The sequence below is a fragment of the Leptinotarsa decemlineata genome, unplaced genomic scaffold, assembly GCF_025532065.1.
Source record: "Leptinotarsa decemlineata unplaced genomic scaffold, Ldec_3_MD MMD2_tig00004307_RagTag_RagTag, whole genome shotgun sequence".
NCBI lineage: Eukaryota > Metazoa > Arthropoda > Insecta > Coleoptera > Chrysomelidae > Leptinotarsa > Leptinotarsa decemlineata.
Window position 1 is genome coordinate 9396155 of NW_027412606.1, and position 25842 is coordinate 9421996.

General features: G+C 32.9%; 1 protein-coding gene across 1 annotated transcript in view; it reads left to right on the forward strand.

The window, feature by feature from the left end:
• SLO2 (slowpoke 2) overlaps window positions 1-25842 on the forward strand; it is a 226691-nt gene that overhangs the window by 165481 nt on the left and 35368 nt on the right. The window contains exons 14-16 of the mRNA XM_074178939.1: window positions 13518-13868; window positions 18598-18732; window positions 24105-24216. Of these exons, the coding sequence (XP_074035040.1) occupies window positions 13518-13868; window positions 18598-18732; window positions 24105-24216 (598 nt within the window). The remainder of the gene's footprint in view (window positions 1-13517; window positions 13869-18597; window positions 18733-24104; window positions 24217-25842) is intronic.

A 25842-nucleotide genomic window follows, 5' to 3' on the forward strand; every position in this document is an offset into this window, starting at 1 on the left:
TGTACAGCTATGCCCTTTCCGAAATCCCGATTGAACAGAAGGCAACAGAGAAAAATTCAAAAGATGGTTTTTAATTTGAAACTCCATGGCTTTTTCTAGGATTTTAGACAATACAGGCAGAATACTTATTCCTATCAAATCTTTAAATTCCATTGGACTTTATTTTTTAGGCAGAACCTTCACAATGGCTCTCTTCCAGACCTTTGGGTAGACATTCTCGGTTAGACAGAAATTTATGATGTGGGTAATATAGGGTATGATATGAGGACAACACAACTTTATTAGCTTTATACTCAACCCATCGCATCCTTTAGCATTCGTTTTTACTTCACAGATAGTTTTGTGAACAAACAGATCATTAATTTATTCAAAATTGAATTCACTATCGACCCTTTTATTGTTTTTATAAAAGTTCAGTAAACTTTGTGGTGGTTGTCTAGGGTTGTGAATCGTTTGTCAGGAGCTTCAAAAAATGTGTCACAAGACCACCCTTTCTATTCAATTTTTTTCCCAGATGGACGCCCAGTTGCCATCTTGAAAATTTAGTCTGTCAATTTCACTTGAGTACATGAAGTACTCATGCATTGATTTCATTATCCTAAATTTCAATTTTTTGAGTTGACCCGTTCAAAAAATAAAAGGGGGGTTATTAAAGAAATTGCCTGTATAGTGAAAAATCAACTCCAAAGTGAAGTTCAGAACAAGCGATTTTCCCAATAACCAGAAATGCAATACTCTCGTCGTCGCGCGTACTACATTTCTCGTCGAGAGTATAACATTACTGGCGATTGGGAATTACTCTTTACCTGGAGTATCAGTTTCATCGTTTAGAAGGGAAGTTGATTGCATTTCTATACAGAATATATATAACTAAAATGATTTTTTCAAATTGAAATTTTTTGACATAAAATATATTCCAATCAATGAACAGGTGTCAAAATGTTTTTTCTTTTTAGTGCCTGTCTTATAAATTGAAATACACGTAGAAACAAACGTAAATGTAGAAATACCTTAAATTTTGATGAAAAACAAGAATTTCTATAAATTTTATAGAATTTATAGGACTCTAATGTAGAAATTGAAGAACATTCTCTTACTTTGTGTGAATGAATAATGTTGTCTTCTTTGATTTAATGACAATTAAGCGAATATAATTATGAAACATCTCTGTTGCATGTTTCTATAATGGCTTGAAATGAATATTTTGAAGATTTGAATTCTATATATTTAGCTTAGTGATGCCATTGTGGCTGCTATAACTTCTCCTTTCATCTCCTTCTGTTAGTCTATCTGTGCTTTATCTGTTTACGTTCACCTGAACGCCCCTCAAATGTCTTGTGGAAGCACGGTCATGACATGCACAGAAGGCTCTGTTTCTTTGATCACTCTGTCCTGAACCTTGCACTCCCCAGGTCCAGTCTTACTCTAGACGATTCTGAGGATTCAAGTCGACTAGCATGGCATGACGAATGTATTAGGTAAGTTCCTTTCTACTCATTATATTCCTTTCAGTTTATCCGCTAGAAGCTAATGCGTTCAGTTACTGAAGGAAAATATGGATATATTCTTGAAAACTACCAGAATAACTACCAAGGTCGATATCCACTAATCAATGAAAGATGGATAGCATTGCTTAAGTGACAGCTTTCAAAACATATAATCAGTGTTCAACAAAAGTCATTTTTTGTGAAGGAAAATCAGTTTTCTATCAAACTTTTTTGGTATTTTTACCTTTCACAATCTGAAAAATATGAAAATTATAATGAAGAAATTTATACAAGTGTAGAAAGGGCAAACATTTCAATTTACCTCGATAAGTTACTGCGCGTTGAATCAAAATATTTTTCCCAAAGAAAAATGTTCTGTTCATCAGTAACTTGTCGTATTCAACAATTTTTCCTATCGAAAAATTGCTAAGAAATAATACAATACTTATCTTAACGTTTTGAAGGCCAAAATCTGCCTCCGTTTTCAGAAATGGACAAAAAATTCAAAGATATTTGCAGTTATTTCTTTGCTGATTATTCATTTCTCAACATCTGTCAAAGAATTTGGTAAATAAATAAGCAGCAACTGCAAATATCTTTGAATTTTTTGTCCATTTCTAAAGACGGAGGCAGATTTTGGCCTCCGAAACGTTAAGATAACTATTGTATTATTTCTCAATGTTACTTTTGATAAAAAAAATTGTTTAATACGACAAGTTACTATCAAATTGAATATTTTTGTTTGTGAGAAATACTTTGATTTTACGCAGTAACTTATCGGGGCAAACTAAAAATTTTGCCCTTTCTACACTTGTATAAAGTTCTTCATTATGATTTTCATATTTTTCAGGTTGTGGAAGGTGAAAATACCTAAAAAGGTCATTAAAAAATGATTAGAGTGTTGAAGAAAATAACGGACTGAAATATAGTAGATGTTTTTAGTTTGTTATGAATAACAATAAGCCGTCAGCTTGGATTGCGTTCCCTCCAATTGAATTGTTGTTTGCAAAACAATCCCCAAAAATGTGAGACGTCACGTGACACCTAGAATATCAATAAGAGTATTTCGAGAAAAAGGTGATTGAAATATACATGAAAAAATTTTAGGGAGGTTTTGATATACTAGTTTACCCAAAAATCTTAGCCATTTATTACAATATAGTACGAACACATCTTGAATTATAAATATCAAGAATAATCGTTTCAATATAAACTCCATCATCGTTAAAAAACCAAATATTCAATAAATTTGTTGATATAACAATTTCAATAACAAATGAAATATATTCGTGCCCTACACTTCATCATCTGATTCTGAAATACAATTTTGTCACTTTTTTTGAAATTCATTGTTAAAACGAGTAGTTCACTGCATTATTTCTCATAAGAATGAAATCAAAATTAATTGACCCAAATAAATGAATAAATAAACAAACAAACAAACAGGACAAGCTGAATGAAACCGTTCAATTGATTATAAAATATAACAATATAATCAACTTACTGATGACTTGATAGTGTGTCGTAATGTGATTTTTTTCTCTTTGCAGGAGTCTGCTCACATTGACTTTCCAAATTATTACTGTCAGACATAATTTATTTTCAATATTTTTTGAGAATCATTCCTTCAGTAAAACACAGGTTATATATACTGTGGTTAACACAACTGTATATACTATAGGTATCCAAGGTCAGTGTGGCGGGAGAGATTGCGTAATGCCGAAGAAAATGGCATAGTCGCTTGCGCATGGCGACTTGTCGTCACGCCAGCAATCGAATTTACAAGCGGCTATAGATGTTTCACATCAAAAACTCGACTTTCTCGAAGTGGCAGGTCTTGGTAGATCGGTTTGGCAGAGTTCAGCTGTTTCTCCTACGTGAACTTATTGCTTAGTTCGAGTACACTGTTTAATGAAAATATATACAGTGTGCAACAACGAAAACTCAACAGAGCCGTTTTTGAATATGAAAAGTGAGATTTTAAAAAAAAGCTTGGATACTTCGATTTCTAATTAAAGGGGGACACCTTTCAGTCTAATCAGATTTTTTGTAGTACGCACCCCCTCGAAGGGGTGCGTCCGACGACCCTTATTTAGATACGGAGAGTTGGTCGAGTGGCACCTTGTTTTAAATGTCTTTAGAATACCTTTACATCTCTGTTGAAAGAAAATTTTTGTAACGATTAGTTTTCGAGATAATTTGAAGATTCGAAGGTATTTTTATTGAGTTCAACTCTTTTTGAAATAAATCAAATTGTTCAGACTTTTATACAAAAATAAATTTTTGCTTTTTAATGACAACATGCTAATACGTGTCCATTTGATTTTGTAAAAAAGTAAGAATTATTTGTTTATTACGAGAAGATTTTTTCGGGGGATGGGTTTGGTTACCACCCTTACATTTTAGGTAAATTGAGTGGCACTTCCTTATGAAGGTTGCATTTTGACGTGGATATTTTTTGCTTCTGATAAAAAAGTGAATCATACTAAAAACTTACCTATACAACGAATACAAGATACTGATTTCCTTGAATGCTGATGACACATAATAGTTAAAGAAACTGTTTTAGAGTTAATAAATCCCAATAATTCTTTTTAATATAGATTTTGTTCGAATTTTGCTCTAACATTATTCAACATCTCAGGAGTTATAGCTCGGCATTCATCAACAATTCTACGACGTAATTCATACAAATTGGCTGGCTGTGTAGCATAAACTTTAGACTTCAAATATTCCCACAAAAAGTAGTCCAGTGGTGTTAAATCTGGTGATCGGGCTGGGCATTCAATTAGACCTCTTCTGCCAATCCATTGTCCTTCAAAATGATTATTCAAAAAATTTCGAACCTGCTGGGCATAATGGGGTGGTGCACCGTCTTGTTAAAAATGGATAAATTCATCTTGACATCTTGGATCCTGTTCAATTATTTCAACTATATGCGGTTGTATTCAAGAAGTTGTAAATAAGAATCAGCGGTTGAATTTCCATCAATGAAAAATGGACCTATAATATGATTGCCTAATATTCCGGCCCAAATATTCAACTTTTGGGGATGTTGGGTATGTATTTCTGCATATTGCCTTGGATTTTCATCCGACCAATAACGGCAATTGAGACGGTTCACGCAACCATTCAAATAAAATGAGCTTTTTTTCGAAAAACAGATGTAATAAAGCAGCTCGGGATTTTGCATTAATCTCTCACTCATGCCCTCACAAAACTCCTGTCTTCGGTCAAAATCATTCTCATTGAGTTCATGAACAAGTTTAATTTTGTAAGGATGGAATTTATGGTTTTTAAGAATTCTCCATGCGCTCATATGGCTTATTCCGGCCATTGCTGATAAACCTCTGGTACTTAACCTGGGATTGGCGATGACTTGACCAATCACTCCAATCGCATTATCGTCATTCACTACCCTTCTCTGAACATTTCTTTTCTCATTTGAAACCGAACCTTCTCCCTGAATTTTGTGACCAAATCCAGAACGTGATTTCTGCTTAGGTGTTTACCAGGGTTTTGCTTGTTAAATAAAATTGATGTTCTATTAGCATTTTGATCGTTGCCAAAAAATGAAGCAATAACTGAAACCCTTTCAGCAGTAGTGTAAGGCATTTTCAAACAAATAACAAAATAACGAAAATTTTTTCATTTAGGCATACAAGTTACCGAGTAGTCTGTCTAATGTATTATTAACATGGCAATTTCAACTTCAAATTATCTCGAAAACTAATCGTTACAAAAATTTTCTTTCAACAGAGTTGTAAAGGTATTCGAAAGACCTTCGAAACAAGGTGCCACTCGACCTACTTTCCCTATCTAAATAAGTGTCGTCGGACGCACCTTTCCGAGGGGGTGCGTACTACAAAAAATCTGATTAGTCTGAAAGGTGTCCCCCTTCAATTAGGAATCAACGTGTCCGAGCTTTTTTTTTAAATCTTACTTTTTATATTAAAAAACGGCTCTGTTAAGTTTTCGTTGTTACACACTGTATGATACATAACATAGTTCATACTGCCATGGAAAACTTGATTCGATATTAACATTTCTGTTAGTCCCCAAATAATATTCTAAGAACTACTCTACACTCTTTTCTAATGATTAGAGTGTCTAGGAAAGAATAACTGGAGGTTGCTAGAGTACTCTGTTCGTTCACATGTCTAGGAAAGAATAACTGGTGGTTGCTAGAGTACTCTGTTCGTTCACATGACATTTTCCGTTCAAAAATGTCTATATTCTGTACTGTATGTGCAGTTTCACACGATACTTTCATGTGGTGAAATAACTGTCTGAAATCAGATATACACTTGCAATGAAGTTGCATCCGAAATAACATTTTATTGCATTCTCCGATGGAGTGTGAAAACGAAAAAAAACCTTGCCGGCGCTCTCGATGCCAATTACTTCGGAGTTTAAATAGCTATTAATCGTGTAGTGGGGATGTGAACATGCATGTGAACACTGCCGCCGCAAACAAATTAATTTATTTCATTTTCTGGCATATACCAAAACCAACCAACCGTTCAACAACAAACCACATCAATTTTCTAGATCCATGCTGCGAATTCCCGATTAACTGGTAATACTGCTGCTTCAAAATTCTGATGTTATATGGTTTGAGGTAAAATCACATGAAATCACCACATTCATAATGGATCAACATCCAAACAATATACTATATTTCTAATACCGCCGATTTTTTGCAAATCAATGAAACGAGTGCCAAAATTTTCCATATTTGTTGACATCAATGCTCATAATATCCACCTGGCCAGAATTTCTTCAATATAAGAGGTGGGCAAAATTGCAAAGCAAGGCTCTTTCATAAAACTTCAGCATCACTTAGTTCATGTGATGCACTGTTTGGAACTTTTGATGTAGTAATGAATATTACTGGTGATTTTTCCCAACAACAAACCGATATTTTAATACCTCGACACGTGTTTCGATCACTAAGTGATCATCTTCATGAGGAAGATTAAACTGAACGGTTTGGTTTTGGAAAAAACTCCAATAATATTACTCAGATCATGAAAGAACCAACACGATTCCGACCGAGAAGAATAATTTGGAATACATAACGACCAATACTGAACTTCAAACCTTACCATAAAGATTCCGAAATAGCAGAATAACTATCAGAATGAATAACAATCATAAACTTTCAAAATATTATTGGTTGCACTATTCATTACTCAACCATTTTCATGATTTTTGATTTATTCGATTCATCTCCACCTGCAATAGCAGAATAACTATAAAAACATTTCAAAATGAAGGATGAGAAATGAAGACTGAACTGAATCAACGAAATTTGGTTTGTGAGGTTATGACAGATGCCATGGTGCGAGCAAACACAATTGAGGTTATGTTATTTGTGATAGTACATACACGAACAATTTTTATAACATAATAGAAGCAAAGTCAACAATATTCATGAGTGTTATTCACAATATGAAGGAGTGAGTTTGCTGATTTATATCATGAATGAAACTACATTCTACGAATTCACTCTTTCATATTTATATTGCAGACGATTAAACTACTCTCTTGTTATTTACCGCGAGCTGAAAGATCGAATCTTCTACAATGGAGCCGTAATATAATATGACTGCAGAAAAATGCGAATTAATCCACTGCAGATAAAAAAATTGCATGAGAGGTGCGCCATACACAGTGTCTACAGGTCTACTGTTTTTGCAGTAGAATTCGAGGTTATTTTCTATAATATTCATCAAAAATGACTGTAAATCGTGAAAATCATCGTGTATGTGGTATGTTTTCATAAAATATGTTTTCTATATTCCGTATCGATCTGATGTTTTTCTGACACCATGTCTACTGATAAACAGGAAAACGACCTGGCTACATTGCCACGTCACAAATCCAAAAAAAATTCAGTGTTGGGGCATAACCTGAACCTTGCAAACTTTGGTATTGCCGATCTGACAAATGAATTTCAAAGAAGCGATTCTCTGACAAACCATTGTGAAACTATAATATTCATTTTCTATTAGAAAGAAACTTCTGTACACGATCTTTGTATAGAGAATAATGTAATTTGATTTTTTCAAATGTTGACTGGGATATAGTTTTCGAATGGTTTTCGGAAATGGAAAGAAAAGTATATTTACGAAGCATTCAATCCGAATTTTTGCAAAACAAATATTTTCTATAGAATCGATCTATATTTTCCTTCTTTGACTTTTTATGGATCCTAAAATTATGCCACTGATGAAACTATTATATTTTGTCCTTTCATATAATACTTCTCTGTTCCCTCTTTGTGAAAAACCAGTAAATAAAAAACTGTTCGTTGATTGTTTTACTTGCATGAATACAGGGCGAGACTATGTACATATTCAGTGTTTAGTTGTATTAGTGTATTCTGAATTGTACTATGAGAATTGTACTTTATGCAATTATTCAAAATATGTGATTCAGTCATGCCATATTATGTTATTTCATAATTGAGTCGAGAATAATGGGGTAATAAACTTGTTTCTAACTCCAATTGAAGGTATCGAAGTACTGAATTCACTATATGAAAACGGTTTCAAAATGTGTGGAAACGGTTTCAAATTGTTGTATTCTATGAACTTCTAACTGTGATTCCATTTCAGTGTTGCTATTTCGATCGAAATACTTGTATACTTGTAGAAATGAATATTATTTCATCTATAGATGGTGGTCCCTCAATATGTATAAATACAATGTCACACATAAATTTCGTGACATATGGATTTTTTTTTATTAATAGATATTAGGAAAATTTGACTTCGCAATTAGTTTGAGTGGAAATTCCGACAAATGCCATAGAAAAATGTTGCTCAGTTTCCAATTCTATACCCTTGCTAGGAATTTGGACTCTATACTGTCACTCCGACTTTTTTCCAATTCTTTTATTTGTTTGAATCTTTTGCTCTATGGATAAAACATAATTCAAATCTCATAACTTTGATGAATATGAGACTTAAATGTCATACCTTGCTCAGAAAATACCAGCATTGGCCTGTTACCAAAAAAAGAATTGAATACACCTCCAGAAATTTTTCTTTGTTTTTGCAAAGTTCATCAAGTTTTTTCATTTCATTGTTAAACTGATTCAAATTTTCAATGTATGGACATTGTCATGTCAGGGATTGAATCACATAATCGAATGGATGTCATTACATTCCTGTCATCGGTGACATGAGTAGATCCCACTCATTCGTGACATGAAGTCGTTATATAAAGAATAAATTGAATGCTTTATCTTGTAATGTTATCTAAATTGGTACTGAAGAGTCAATTACACAAGTGTTTTATTCCGAAACATCGATATTTGCCATTGATAATGATTGTGTACCGTGTTCCATAAACTAAATTGTGTAGTTTTCTTTTAGCTGTGGACTCCACTGAACCTAATAATTTCAATCTTATTAGGGCTGAATAAGTGCTCTAATACTTCAAGGATGTCTATGATATTTTATAAATACCCTTTTTTTGAAAATTCAATGCCCTTTATTTCAGAAACGCAGTGACAGTAATTTTTTTTTAGAACGATCTAACAAATCACCTTCTGAAGTTTCGTACCGTAATTAGGGAACATCCTGTATATTCCGTCAACTGCATTAATATTGTTCATGGTATCCTGCCATGAAACTGGAACACCAGACTGAGACAATTGATTGAAGTTGATTCAGTTTCAGTGTTGAATGGCAACTTCATGAAATTGCGAATTATGATCAAGAAAAGAATTCAATTACTTTTCAATTATACTCTGTTTTTAAAGAAACGTGACCTGATTATTTTTTCAGAACTTCTTTACTAATAACTTCATTTCTTTCTACTAACGAAATACATTTTTGAAACAATTCAACGAGTTAATTGAAAAATGTATTTTTATAATTAAAACATGTGTATCGAATTAAGTTGAACGGTAGTAATGCAATATTTACCCCTGTTAGAAGAATTTGTTAATAATCGCAAAAGATTTTCATTTCTATGTGAGTGCAGTTCTTTCTCTCGTACTGTTTTTATTGAGCTGTCTACAACCATAAAACTTGAAAAAAGCACATATGTTATCAAACAGAATGTGTAATAATATAAGTTGATACAAATTGAATGCTACATATTTTTGAGAAAAATTAAATTATTAGGAAAAGCTTTGGCTACCCACTTCTTCAGTTTACAAATTAATGTGGGAATCGTCCAGAGAAAGAGAGAATGCAAATAATTCCAGAATTAACTCCTTACAAAGATGTGTGAATCGTACAAAAAGTATCATTCAGGCACGATCTGAAAGAGAAAGTTCTTTCGAAATAACTACTTTCATATAAATATTCAATTACACGAAAGGAATAATACTTTCGGAAACAACTACTTCTACAGTGTCATCTCCAAAGTATGCAACATATGGGAAACTTATTTATTAAAGGTTTTTCGACAAAATATTATTTTTGAAAAAAGTTTGTACATTCTCAAAAACTAAACATGCACCAAGAAAATACAGGACAACACACGTAATATACGTGTGTTGGTTTTCTTGGTGGGTTGTCGTTTGTTGTCTCTAGTTCTGGTGTTCTTGGTATGGTTGTTTGTTTCGGGTCTTCCTCGGCTGCGGCCTGATCTTCATCTGATTGCTAGCGGGAACTCGTCCGAGATGTCTTGGAACCTCTGCCGTATATCCTCCATGGCTCCCAGTAGCCTGGCTGAAGGAAATGGGAGTTTTTTCCTTGGGATCCACCACGTGCCCCCGCGGGGCCTCCAGGGTGTGGATAGTGTTTCTTTCGCTGTGGTGTTGTTGCTTCTTATGGTTATGCTGGTATATTTTCCTCGGAGTTCCTGAAATCTAATATTTATTGGGGTTAGTTTTGTTTTGTATAGTGCGTTGGAAGGGAATCGGTAAGGAAGGTTGTGAATGTTTCGGAGTATTCTCCTTTCGATGGCTTGTAGGCGGTTTGTTAGGCGCGTTGGCATTGTGCTGTTGATCATGGATTTATAGCCCATGATCGGTCGTATGTATGTTTTGTATGTGTGTAAGAAAGATTGAATGAATGAAAACTTTCTGCAGGTTAACCAAATATGCTTCGTTTCGGTAAAACCAAGAAGAACAAATTCTCCTGAATCATCTCATAGGGTACCAAATTGATTAGAAATCACTTTGAATTTCCAAATATGCATACCAAATATTCTCATTATTGAGAAAAAAATTTTCAGGAATTTGCCAAATTAATTCACAACATTTTGTTTACACAGGGCTATAAAAATTTGTTTCTGTACATGGGGATCTCGTGAACGATAAGAGGTAGAGTGTTAAATCATGACAAAGTTGCGTATTTCAGAGACCCAACAAATGATGTGAAGAAATCGAATATAGCTCTTTTGATTCTGGAGATATATAGGAAAAACCAAAAAATCCCAAATAAGTTTTTTGCCTATATTTTCTTTATTCGCAGACATATTGAAAATCTGTCTACATTTTACTATTGGCACTTGATGTGGACTTTCAGAATATATCCATGAATCTTTTATACAAGGTGTCATATGACTTGGGCCATCACCATCTTTGAATTTTCAAATACGGACCTGTATTTTTGTTATACTTTTTGGATCGTAGACGTTCACTCCATACTGAGAAATTAAATTCATTTCTATATTTCCGAATTTTTCGGAAATATTCGATTATAATTGTGTGAATTATTCCCTTTCAAATTACGGCCCTGGAAATTGGTTGACTGGAATGAATGAAACTTTCACGTCTCCCTATGTACCGTAGAGTTCTTCGACATTTTTTTTCAAGGTACCTACCTATTCATTTTTTTTTTTTCATTGCTCTGAGCGTTTTCTACAATGAACTTCGAATAAAAAAACCTTTTATGATTATCTGAAACATATCTACAACAAAAATATATTATATGTGTTTTGATGAGCAGAAAAAAAAATGTTAGCAATAATAACATCCGAAACAACACTATAATTATAATGAGAATTGAAATGAAGTAAGTAATTTATATACAGAAAAAAATTAATTGTGCAATAAATGTTCGAATTGGAGTGCTTTCCTTTCGAGACAAATAATGGGACAATAAGATGGTCTGCAAGATCACCAGATCTTACTATTTTGGACTATTTTCTATGGGGGACATTGAAAAATAGGATTTACGCTGGCAGAGAGATAGAAAATGTGTAAGACTCGAGATTGAGGATTTTGAATGATTTTGCAACAATGCAGCAAATGAGTGTATTGAGGGCGATAAATAATATGAAAAATCGAGTTTAAAAATGTATTGAAATGAAAGGAAATGGAATTCGAATATTTATTGCGCCAATAATTTTTTTGGGTACCTATATAAATTGCTTGATTTCAATTTTCATTACAATTATAGTGTTCGTTTAGGATGTTATTATTGCTATCATTTCTTTTTTTGCTTATTAAAACACATATAAAATATATTTTTGATTTGGATATGTTTCAAATAATAATAAAAGGTTTTCTTATTCGAAGTTCATTGTAGAAAACGCTCAGAGCAATGGAAAAAATATGGATAGGTACCTAAAAATGAAAAAAAAAACTCTGAAAACTCTACGATACATAGAAAAATGTGGAAGTTGCTATTATGTTTTTATTCATCTCGGTCAACCAATTTCTAGGACCGTAATTTGAAAGGAAATAATTCACAAAATTATAATCAAATATTACCGAAACATCCCGGAATATAAAATCAAATTCAATTTCTCAGTATGAAGTGAATGTCTACGATCCAAAAAGTACAACAAAAATACAGGTCCGTATTTGAAAATTCAAAGATGGGGATGGCCCAAGACAGATGACACCCTGTATGAAAGATTCATGGATATATTCTGAGAGACCACATCAAGTGCCAATAGCAAAATGTGGACAGATTCTCAATATGTCTGCGAATAAAGAAGATATAGGCAAAAATATAATTTAGGATTTTTTTGTTTTTCCTGTATATCTCCAGAACTGAATTTTTTCACATCATTGAATAGGTCTCTAAAATACACAACTTTGCCACAATTCAACCGACACTCTATCTCTTATGGTTTACGTGATCTCCATTTACTGAAACGAAATTGAATAGCCTTGTATATGAATTGAAAGGAATATATTTTCAGAAGAGATTAGTTTTTGGGAAAACAGCTCATACTTTCCGATATTCCCCAAGATCACTTATACAATGAATTTATCACAAATATATGACTTTTTAAAAATTGAAAATCAGATCAATACATTCACCTCTGACTACGTACTGTACTGTACTGATGTTGAAACTATTATATATTTTGGGAAAAAAGTATATAGGTGCTTAATATAATACGTGGAAACTTCTGGATGGCATTGTTGGACTCCGCTCTTGCATATTTTCACCAGATGTGAAATATTGAGACCACAGAATTTAATTGACTTTTTGCGGAGCATACAACACTTTGGATATTATTTGTACAATTTTGACCTATCAAATGCAGTGGTGACACTTTTCGAGCTATTCTAAATTGAAAAAAATCCAAAGTGATAGTGGGTGATGTGAAATAGTGAATGATATAATCCTGATCACCATATGAAGTTTTTCTCAGTCCCTATTTTTACATAACTATTTCTGTCCGTTATTGAAATTCAAAAAATATTCAATTATAAAAGGTTTACTACTGATACACCAATGAATCATTTTCAGGATTCAGAAATGTTACATAGTAAATTCTCAAGTATGTATTTTTCATAACCTTTCAAAATCGTTCCTCAGTATTTGCAACCAGAATTTCATGAAACAGTACCCTTGATTTCAAATTTGTGAAAAGTCTTCAGAGGGCACTGAAATGAAAGTTTTTGAATACATTTTTGATAGTGAGATGAAATTCGAAGTGGAAAGTCACTTAAAAATCATTCACACAAACACATAGTTTTTCCAGTGCAAAAACTTCTCTGAAAACAACCAAATAACGTATTATTTTTCACTCAGACCTTATCATTTCAATTGCAACCCCAAGTTTTTCCTTATTTTTTATCAAATTAATTTATGTTCCCAGCATTGTGAAGGGTTTTCCACCAGTATCGACCTACATCGGAGTTAGTCCAACATTGTGCTACCTACTCAAAGAAAAGAAACCCCTCTGTTGCCTTCAACTCGCACAGGTCTGCGAACACTGCAGCTACAGAAATGCGAGAGACTACCAGTGGCAAAACAAAACAATCATTTTAGCGGCAGACTACGCCTCCAATGGAATATATAATTTTATTATTCCTTTGAGGGCGCATTTCAGGTCAAAAACGTCATTGAACCCAATAATTCTGCTATTGGAAAGGAGACCGGACGTTGCTTTTCTGGATGCTGTATCATACTTTCCACTTGTTTATTGGATGCTGGGATCGATTGATTGGTGAGTTCAATATGTATGAGATTGAATAATATCCTGTTCGAAAATTTTTTGTATATACCACTTGAATATGAAAACAAAAAATTTTCACAGATGAAAATAACTATGAGATCACTGTGACACAAATTCTTCTCTAAACATTTGTAGATCCACTGGAAAAGTGAATTTTTTAGTTTTGCTGAAATGTATACCATAAACGAAAACTTTTCTCTCTTACCATTTTCTGTTTCAGTGGGAATTTTCTAAATTACTTTCAGTGAAGAAAGAAAATCGATAGAGTTTATATTGTTACTCTGACTGTCTAATTTTTTGTTGATGGTGCATTCTCAATTCTTCATCTTACCATAATTTCAGAGAAAAAATTATTCATTGGAAACCATCATAACCTCAAAGAATTCTATTCATATACATATATAAAGAGTATTTACTGTTTTTATGTGTTCAATCAGGAGTTCCGTTACAGAAAGTCGTAAGAAAGAAATGAAGCAATCGAAAGTACTTTTCAAATCAGTGAAGTAATATTCAGATACAAACTCGAGGATAAAGCTACCCCGAAGCAACTCCTTTCACAAAAATATCAAATTGCACAAAAAAGAAGAAGAAATTGCACAGAAAAGAAGAAGATAATACATTTGTCTTATCACCTCATCAGAATCTTTTTCATAAACATCACACAACAAAGCAGCATTTTTTTCATAATATGAAGAAGAAATCTATTTATGTCACGATGACAGTACGTGAAGACATTGATACGCTTACTTTTTTCAATCCCAGACATCAATTTGAATTTCGGAATTGCTGTGAATGCCTATGAATGAACTGAATGATGGAAAAAATGAGATTTTGATACCTAACTTCCTCAAAAGCAGTACCGTTTCTGAACAAAGTATTTTCAAGTTTTTCAAACTTGAAAAAACTACTGTTATGCGATCCTCTTCTGGAAAAGTTTATGCATACATAAATTTTTCAGTTCGTCTGTACAATAATTTCCTTCGATCTTCATTTGCCATAAAAGTTTCCAGGGTGTTTATTGGTTACTCATTGTTTTCTCCTCATTAAACGATTTGTTTCATTACCCCTTTTTTAACTTTCAACGCGATATTTTCAAATTTTTTTTGGTAATTTCTCCATCACTTATATTAGTTTGTTTACTGACACCTTCGAATTTCTGAATTATTATTCAGTTTACTTCCATCTTCATCATCTATCTCTTGTTTCAAAAAATTCAGTTCTGACAGTATAGGTGTGATTTTTTTTCAATCCAGTGTTTTCCCACATTATTCCTTCTTTATCTTCTTTCATTTTTGTTAGAGATCTTCACTTCTTCATATGCATTATACCTGGAATCAGTCGATTGTGATCTTTTACCATTTTTGTTCGATCTCCGATTACTTCAATTATACAAAGTTGCGCCTTTTTCTTGTCAAGTAATGATGCGTGGTATGCTCCTGAAAATAATCGATTGAAATAACTCCATGGCTACACCAAGACAAAGTCGCCATCACTGTTTCAGGCAAAAAAATAATGTTTGCTTTTTGGAGCCGGTTTTCTCTTTGCAGTCCACTGATTGGACTGTATTTTTGTTTCAGGCGTGTAGAAGTGTATCTATGTTTCATCTACAGTAATCAATCGGCGTCAAAACTAGGTAGGTAGGTCTAGGTAGGTCTAATGTTAGTGGGTCTATTCGATCCTCCACCGCAACCCATAAAGGTTTATTGTGGCTCACACCTATTCACACTCGGCCAAATAAATTCAGCTTCTTAACGAAGCCGATTAGTTTGTATGGTTAATGATCTTTCAGGTCAGATGGTGAAAAAACCTGATTCGGTCCCCAGTGGGGCAGGCACAAAGTATATGCTCTACAGTTTCATCATTTTCCAGACAGAGGCGACACACAGTGTCTTCCGATAGTCCGAGTCTCTGCATATGATGATTCAAATGACAGTGACCTGTAAGAAGGCCTGTTAAACATCGTAGTATATCCCTACTCTAGTCCAACCACTATTCGATATCAAGCTTCGGAGGGTGAATGAACGCCATGGAGTGAGCCAATTCTGGAAGATTCTGCCAGAAGTCCATAACTCTTCTTGCTATCCAGGTGTTAAGTGTTTGTTTGGCAAAGCCCAAAGCAATGCCAATGACAGGTTCTGGTCCAATGGAGCCGCTCGCAGCATCCTCCTTTGCGAAAGAGTCAGCAGATTCATTGCCTTCAAGGCCAGTATGGCCAGGAATCCAAACCAGAGACAATCTGTTTAGTCTTCCTATCGAGGAGAGTCTTTTTTGGCAGGTTGCTACCAATTTAGACGTTGCTCGGTGGGAGCCAAGATCTTTCAACGCTGCTTGACTGTGCGAAAAAAAAATTATTGACTTGTGAGTGAGTTTGGATTTATCCAATCTCTCCGCACACAATTCAATAGCGTAAATTTTCGCTTGAAATACAGTCGCATAAGTTCCTAGGCAGGTAGATAACTATGTCCTGGGTATGCGACTGAAAACACCTGCACCAAAACCGAAAGGTGTTTTTGATCCATCTGTGAACCAACAACTATCTGCTCCTAATATTTCCTTCTCCTGCAGTATCCAGTCCTCTCTACTGCGTTAAAACTAACTCGGAGGTATTCCGCCTAAACTGTGCCAAGAGAGAGTTGGAAATGTTTATTCGAACACGTTCTTGGTCTAATGTGAGCAAACGCGGAACCCAACACCTAAATATTGAATGAATTTGCAATACACGTTCTTTTGACTTGTCCATAGCCTCTGCTATCTCTCTCGCCTCAATTCGGCGGTAGTCTAGCACCATTTGATGAACTTTGGCAATGTTATTGTCGGTAGTTGCAGTTTTTGACGTCTCGAACGCTCATCGTCGCCCAAGCTCTCACGGCCATGTTTAAATTCAGTTGCCAAAAATTTCAGTGTGGTGAATGATGGTACAGAGTTGCCATTCACAGAATGGCAACTCTGTACCATCTTCGATTTGCGTAGGCGTATTGCCTTTGAAAAACATATATTTGATGACAGCTTGATACTCGATTTTGTCTATTTTCATAAAAACACTCACATCAACTCACTCAAACGACTGTTACATAACAATTGCGCGTCCAAAATGGCTGAAACTTTGGTGAGTAACTGTCAACTGATGAACAATTAAATTCACTAGCTTTCATTTACGAGTACTGATATCTTCATATTGAGGCCGGATACTCCAGCATTTTTCTTTTCTCTGCTTGAAACCGAATATTTGCCAGTTTTGAATGGTGATCTCTTCACAATGAGTCGACTGTAACATTTTTCAATACAGTATTCACGTGGGTTTGGTAGGTTTCGTAGGTTAGGTTTTCTGATGTATTTCTGGAATTGAGATATTATTTGACAGAAAACGGGGATTTCGGGATTTACTGAAGCGCGGCAGATTAATATACAGGAGGATACCTTATACCCGGTTAAGTACCTCCACCAAATATGAGCCCCACTCACTCCGTCCCCACTCTGAATTCTATTGCCATGATGCCATCACATCTGATCGCAGAGACTAGTTCGTGATGAATATGAAGATTAATTAATCGAATAATTGATGGATGTAACCGTTACTACGTGGTAGGAAATCATAATGAAGAAAAGACAAATGAAACTTTCTATGTTTTTTACCACTTTCATTTGTAACTAACGTTTCTGCAGTTTCGTCCATTTCCAAAGTTATGTAACGTATAAGTAACTGCAGTGACGTTAGTTACAAATAAAAGTGGTAAAAAACATAAAAAGTTCCATTTCTCTTTTCTTCATCGATTAATGAATTGCTTATGAAAATTAAATTTTTTCGAGCATTTTTTAATTTTTTTTCATAAATACAAGTTTTCTACTTAAAAAACATACACTTATTTATTTGCATGCTGTTTCCTGAGCTTCAAAATTAATTATGTTCAATGATTAAAAAAAAAATAAAAAATATTTTTTCGTTTGATCAGGCGAATCCCTATAGATAATCGTCAGATTATGAGACAGCACGTCTAAAACATGAAGATGAATCATATATATCTTAATCTGATGCGCTTGAGTATTTCAAAATGACGATTTCTTATTCACATTATAATAATAGCCGCGAGTTTGTGTCAGATTGAAATCGTCAGATTATTGAATGAGAGCTTTGTTTTTGGAGCACTTAACACCCCCTCAGAAAATCTGACACGCTCGATTTTTTTTCCATTGTTAAACCTTACGTACAACCACCCACATCATGCAAATGATCAGATTAACATACCAATATTATTAAAAATATATAGGACATTGATGATATCAATATCTGACGCACTCGAGTATTTCCATGCAACAGTTTTTTTTACATATTCAGTAATCTATAGCAGCTTTCCCCATCGATGAAAAGGTACCTATATTTGTTGTTCTTATCATCTAAGCTTTGCAACCCAATAGGTCTCTGTGACGCTCGAGTAAATCCCCATTTTGCATCGTGGGCTCCCCTGCTATAATGAACGGCATTATGTTGACAAGCAAATTTTTGTGAGGAATATAGTAGTTACAGATCGACCTAATCGATTTGGCCAAATATCTAGTTTATCGTTATGCATCGAAATCCGTCACAGTCGATATTGAATTAAAATTTACCATTGTGGTCGCAAACTGAATTTCTCGATATTATCGCTTGAATAACCCTTTTGAAATGTAGTGAATGCCTTGCATGGAAATGTAAACATTATCTCAGAACGATCATCGTTTTCAGCTTGGATGATCTGCTCAGGGCTGGAATTACTCTTGCTGAAAATGTGGTTGTGGTTAATAAAGAGCTGTCCAACTCCGCCGAGGAAGATTCTTTATCCGATTGCAACACAATTGTGGCTGTGCAGACAATGTTCAAGTTAGTATTTTATGTGTGTGTTGTTTAAAAATATGTGTTGATGTAAAACCTCCAGACTTTTCTTGCTATATACCGGGTGGATGATGAAAATTGTGTCTTCACATGACGGTTGAATTTACAGAATGGACTAAATTGAATTCTGTATGATGGCAATTATAAATATGCTGTTGCAAAGTGCTCAGAGAGCTCAAACTCTCTCACCCCTTTCCATGAATGTTGTTTCGTCGTTTCGGGACATGAATATTAATAGCGCCAAATATCTGTGGAAATGTATATTTTTTACTGTAATTTCAAGTCAATGTCAGTTTGTATTGGTTATTCTGAAATTTTAAAAGGAACTCATTTCGGATCCTTTTTCATTGTGGAAATGAGTATTCATTACATTCTTCGCATTAGTTATGGAACGACCGTTCCCACGATTTGCTGTTCTCATAGAAATATATGATCTGCTGACGGCGCTTTTCCAAGAAATCCGTATCTAGACTTGCAGAGCGATGCAGTCTAATCGAACTTATATATTTTTCATTCTGATTGTGACTCTTGCTGCTGGAGAAAGTCGTTTCTCATTATACTTTTATAAAATAAATACTTTTTCAAAAAGACAATTGCCGCACTTTTAACATTCATATCATGAATATTCAGGTATTTTTTATTCACTTTAAAGTATAAACATTCGTTATGGAATTGAATCAGATATCATTCACAGGATTCCTACACAATATTGTACATAATAAAGTGAAATTCTACTCACATGTGGACTATAAAATTTTGGATATGTTACTCCTACAAGACGATAAATGAAGTATTTTGGTTATTCAGTAATGAATAAATCATTTATGTATTCTATCAAACTTTTGAATTTTTATGGGGAATCACCAGAGAGCCAAATATCTAGTTTCTTTGAGTTAACTCTATCAAGAACGGTTTATTTTTGGTGAGGGGTGTATCTCATAAACTCACATTGAAACTATGCCAAATGTGGGACATTGGAATTGAGAAAGTTGGTCATCGCGATATATCCTCTATAGTAAAATTCTATACAAAAAAGTCCCAAACTTTTTCATTGAAATTCCACAGCGAATGTGTAAAATAGTTACACTTAATATTGTGAAATGTTCTCAGAGATGCCTTGAAAGAACATTCACAGATCAAGATCTTCAGATGATGTGCTGCAGGTTTTTCCAGGTTTTTCTGCAGCTGTAAAAGCAAATGCGCCACTGGAATCAATCAAATCGGCCCGGCAAATCGGCCCGGAGCGCCAATTAATCAGTTTCATAATTTCATAATTCGTAATGTTTTCTATATGTTTCTATAATTAAAAATTCACGAATGAATGATATCTGTGAAACTCTGATCATTTCCAATTTTTCATATTCAAAATGATCAGTGGAATTCGAAACTTCCGGAGTAGAATGGATCTTTTTCATTCATTTTTCATGCTTCATTCATGCAATTTTTTATTGACAAAGCTAGTGACGAAGCTAGTCAACAATGTTAAAGTTTTTAAGAAGTACTTAAATTATGATATACAATGAACATATACGAATACACATAAACAATATAAAAACCATTACAAATAATAAATGAATCATTACAGATATGTAAACATCTGAAATACTAACAGTTAAAATACATCATTGTAATATTCCTTCAGGCCATAGAAGGCTTTTTGCAAAAGTACTCCTTCAACTAATTTTCATTTTTTTTTTACTTGTTATATATAGTGTTACTATAGTACACTTTTTCCTCAACAGAATAATAGTCTGTTCAACAAGTTCAAAAACATGATAAATAGAGATAAAGGTCCTAAAAATATGAGCGATAGCTCATTCGATTCGGAATCACCTCTAGAGAAATGTTTTTGAAGGATTTTGGTACGGGTAAAAAATTGCAATTGTTATTATTAAAATGAGATTTAAAAAAATGGTATTCAGTTTTTCGTAAATAACTCAAAAAATATTAATATTTAAGCAATTTAAGGTACTTCAGGTACAGGCAAGTTTACCTAAAGTACCTGAAGTACCTGTATTGGTAGTTTCTTGTTTCATCAATTCGTGTTTCGTCACCTAGGGAAATTTTACCTGTTATGACCCATTTTATTCTTGTTTCGTCAACTGCAAAATATACCTGCTTGAGGTGTTCTTGTTTCGTCACCTCATTCACCTTCTCCCAACAAAAAATCAAATCTTTCCCCCTTATAATATTAGTGTAGATTATTGATTAATATAATATTATTGTAAATAAGCATTAAAAAGAATTTAGGTTTACGGACTTTTATGGCCCTAGTAGTCCCAGTTGACGAATGCGGAATAAATTATTACCTGCGAAAAGGTCAAAAAGGTACAGGTGACAGAACAAAAAATTTTGCGGCAGGTAACGAATCACGAATTGACGAAACAAGTATATATATATATATATATATATATATATATATATATATATATATATATATATATATATATATATATATATATATATATATATATATATATATATATATATATATATATATAAGTATTATAATGGAGAAAAAAATTGTCATGGCACTTCTTTATATGTATATAGCTGTTTTTCTGCTTCAGAAAAAAATATAACGTTGGTCAATATTTGTTTGTAACAAATTGTTAAACTAATAAACAATTATATAATAAATAAAAATAGTTTTTTCGACAAACTATTTAAAAGTGTGAATTATGATTTTCAACCATTTATTTGAACAATCGAAATATAAAAAAATCGATTTTGAACAATTAAAAATTAGAATTGAGAATTTTTTTTTCAATCATAATCATCTCTAGACAACAAAATAACAAAAAAAATTTTTCGAAAATATTGAATTTCTCTATCTGTTTAAAACAATTTAATAAAAAAATTACGTAAAAAAATTCATATCCTATGTTAAAAACTGTCATTGTTTAATGTGAAAACAGACATAGCTGAATATCAATTGAAAAAAAATATTATCAACAATTTTCAGATATTTTATTTTGCAATAGTTATAAAAAATCATAATAAACAAATTGATGAATTTTTATGAACTTTCATTGCAGGATCGTGTGGAGTATATATTTAAAAAGGGCTCCACGAAGTTTAATATTTATTGGCCAATTATTTATACCTTTTATCCCATTAATTATGCCATCGGAGATTGGTAAAAAATTTGTTAATTAACAATTGAATAACTTTTTGAAAAATGGTGATAAAACTTTTTTTTTACGGGATTCGATTTATTCAAGTGTTAAAAAGATACTAGATCATTTTCAAATTTTTAAAATGACATTCTATGTTACAAAAAAATTATTATTTCTTTTGATAAACTCTCTTTAGCGGCAGCGCGCTTATGCCGTAACAGCAGCGCGGAACCCTATTTTCAACGTCAAATTAAAATTATAAATAATGGAGATAGAGTTTCGGGAGTTAGAACTTTTTTATCGGAAATTTCCTCCGCTTCAACGAACTTTTTTCAAAATTGCTTAAATATTGATGTTTTTTGAGTTATTAACGAAAAACTTAATACCATTTTTTTTATCTTATTTTGTTAATAACAATTGCAATTTTTTACCTGCACCAAAATCCTTCGAAACTATTTTTCTAGAGGTGATTCCGAATCGAATGAGCTATCGCTCATATTTTAAGGACCTTTATCTCTATTTTTCATGTTTATGAACTTGTTAATTAGACTATAAAATTGTTGTCTTTCGACGGGCGGTTTCGACGACAGTAAAAATTCTTCAAACTACATTTATATACCTCCTAGGTAAAAGCAAGTAGCACAGATAGGTGTTTAGAGATCAGAAAAATGTACTCGTTATCAAGCTATATACAAGCTATAGAACAAATTTGTTGAAATTGATGTCAGAAATAAGATGGAGAAAACGCAATAAGCCTATTATAAGGCTGCAGTGTTTTTCGTATACCTGAAAGAAATAGAGAAGGAAAAATTACATTCAACGTACCGGTATTCTACTATATAGAGTGTAGAAAGTACATAGCACAACGAGCTCCCAGCAAAACTATCAATTTATTATCCTTCATTAATTTTTCATGTGTTATTAAAATGGCATTTCTGAAACACATTATTCATCCACAATTAGTTTCAATACTTTTCTCACAAATCGCAGTTAGTTCAAATTCGAAGTCAAATCTTCCAAAAAGATTTGACATTTGTTCAGACATTTGTTCATGTCTGAGATTTCATCTACAACTACGGCTGAGTGATTAGGAAGAGATAAACAATTATTTCCAATACATTCCTGCTTATACTTTTGAACTTAATGATATATGGAGTAGAACCCGTCATCAAACCCGAAAAATGTTTTTGAACAGTTATCACCAGCCGTGAAAGTTTTCAATTTTGGAGCACAGTTTATTCAATAACCTTTTCTCCGAATAATCATCAACCCATTATTTTCGTTTGGGGAAAGTTTGTAACTCGATTTGGAAAGATCATCTTCTAACCAAAAAAGTAATCGAATGATTTCGATTAGAAGAAAAATTGTAATTGTGTAGTATCTGCCCCAATATTGATTCTTCATTTGATTAGAGATTTTCTTTTCGAATTTACTCTTTTCCAAACTGCCATTGTCCTAGATTTTCTATATATTCTATCGAACAGGTTGCTACTCGTATGGTATTTTTATAACTCAAATAATATTATTTAACTTAACCCCAAATTTTTTGTATTAATTTTTTTTTAAACATGGAGAAAACATTTTTATTCACTTAAGTGAACAATAATTCAAAGAGATAATTGCAGTTATGAAGTTGACTACTTACTGAAAAAATCCATCAGGATGATGAATATAATCAAACGCTGTGAAATTCCAGAAAACACAAAAGAGGTACTCATTGATTTCTGTTCATTTCAATAACTATTAGGTATGACAGTGAAAGTTGAGCATCACAATGGAGGTTACAAAAAAATCATGGGAATATGCTGTACATTATGATCAATAATTCATACACGAATGCATCCAATTTTCGATGAATGTATTGAAAAATATCAAATAAAAACATAGAACCATATTCTAAAATTCAAGTTTGAGGTGTCCCAAGAATAAAATACTTTGTGAAACTTTTTTTCTCACATTTCCACAGTCCATTGGAAGTTGCGAGTATTATCCGAAAATATATTCAATGAAACCACATATTCAAGATAAATAAAAGAGTCTAATTCAAAAGTCGAATTGTCAACACAAATTTTTAATCATGTCAACTCTCTGTCAATCTTCACTGTAACTCTAACTATTATCATGCTTCACTAGAATTTCACTCACCCGGTTCAACTTGAGAGTTGTACCGGGTGAAGACGGAGGAAGAGCGAGAGTACATATTTTTACTAGAATGTTCATTAAAACATAATTCTGTTACAGATTTTTTCCCAGCATCAAAAGCATAACAGAGCTGTCGCAGTCATCAAATATGAGGTTTATGCAGTTCAGGGCGCATGATAAATATGCTTTGCATCTCTCCAATATGGAAAAGGTAGTGACTTTTTTTATTTTATCTTGAAAATTATCTCAACAGAAGAATAAAGTGAAAGACTGGAATGGAGAGAAAGACAAAATGAAAGGATAGTAGGGGTACGAACAGAAAAAAATGTTGAAAGTAGTTGTGAAGAAGAGTTCGTATGAAATTGGACTGAGAGAAGCTCGATTTGGAATACTCTTCATCGAATGAGATGAATGAGCGCGAAAAGTCAATATTCCTTTGCAGCTGAATTTTGAAAATTATGCATGCAAGCATTTCTTTAGCTGATCCCATTATTTCTTTTTTTGGAAACGGTGAGACCTACAAAGTTGGTTGAGCTGGACAAAAGTTTCATATTTTGAAGAACTAGAATGATCTCTTGTCAGATCGGGAATATCCGTGGTTATTTTTGAATTATTCGCCAAAAACTAGAATTGTCGTTTTTTGGCTCTCCTGCCCCAATTTCAAGTGAGATGAAAAAGGCAGAGGAACTTTTGTTCATCAGATTTTATCGACTTACTATTTTTCAATACGGATCTCTAGTTTTATTCAACGTAATGATAAATTCCTCAATGTATTATAATACAAATTTGTGTTCCCAATTTCGCCAAAATCACTTGTGAGCAATGAGGCATATGTCCTCTTTTATGGAAGAGAACGAAGCAGCACCTTTGATGTGATTTTTTTCTTCCTTCCTTTTTTTTTATAATCTTAGTTCTTTGAATTGATTCCTATTTCATGATTGTTCCAAATTTCATTATTTATTGTAATATTCAAAACTTTTCATAAGATATACTTGAGTGAAATTACATTAATATCACAGTAAAATCTGCAATTCATTAGTCCAGAATTCCATTGTCTGGTATGATATAAAATGATTTGAAATCCCTGAAAAAATCAGTGAAAAATTAAAAAAGATCAGCTGAAAAATAACAATTATATGAAGCAAAAAACTGAAATTACAATGAGATAAAATACAATCAGCAACCAAAAAAAAAAACAAAAAGTGAACTATTAATACGAGATGAAAATTAAAAAATTATTAACAAGAACTGAAAATTAAAAATTAAAAGATTCCAAATCAAGTTACTTCACAACGTTTCTTCTGTTAGTATCCACAATCGTATTCGGGTGATAACTGTGTTAATAGTTAATTTTTTTTGTTTTCTTTCGGTTGTTGCTTGTATTTTATCTCATTGTAATTTAATTTTTTATAATATTCGTCCGGACTAACGAATTGCACCACAAAATATTGTCAACCACCTCCAAACAACACAAATCTGTAGGTATTCGAAAAAATAAAGTTGATAATTAAATTTAATGAAAAAAACGTTGCATTGAAAATTCGAAATGATGGCGGTTAGGACGAAAAACGAAATTCAACAATTCTGGTTTTCAGCAAATATTTCAAAAATAACCATTGATATTCTCGATCTGAAAACAGATTATTCTAGTTCTCTAAGATAGAAAACTTTTGTTCGATTCAATAGAACTTGTATGTCTTTCCGTTTTCGATATAAAGCGTTTTTATAATTTTTTGAATGATGAGCTTGAAATAAAAAATGAAAAGATTTCTATTGATTCACTTTTTTCATTTACCAATATTGGTATTTCCAGTTTTATCAATCTTTGTTATTCTTG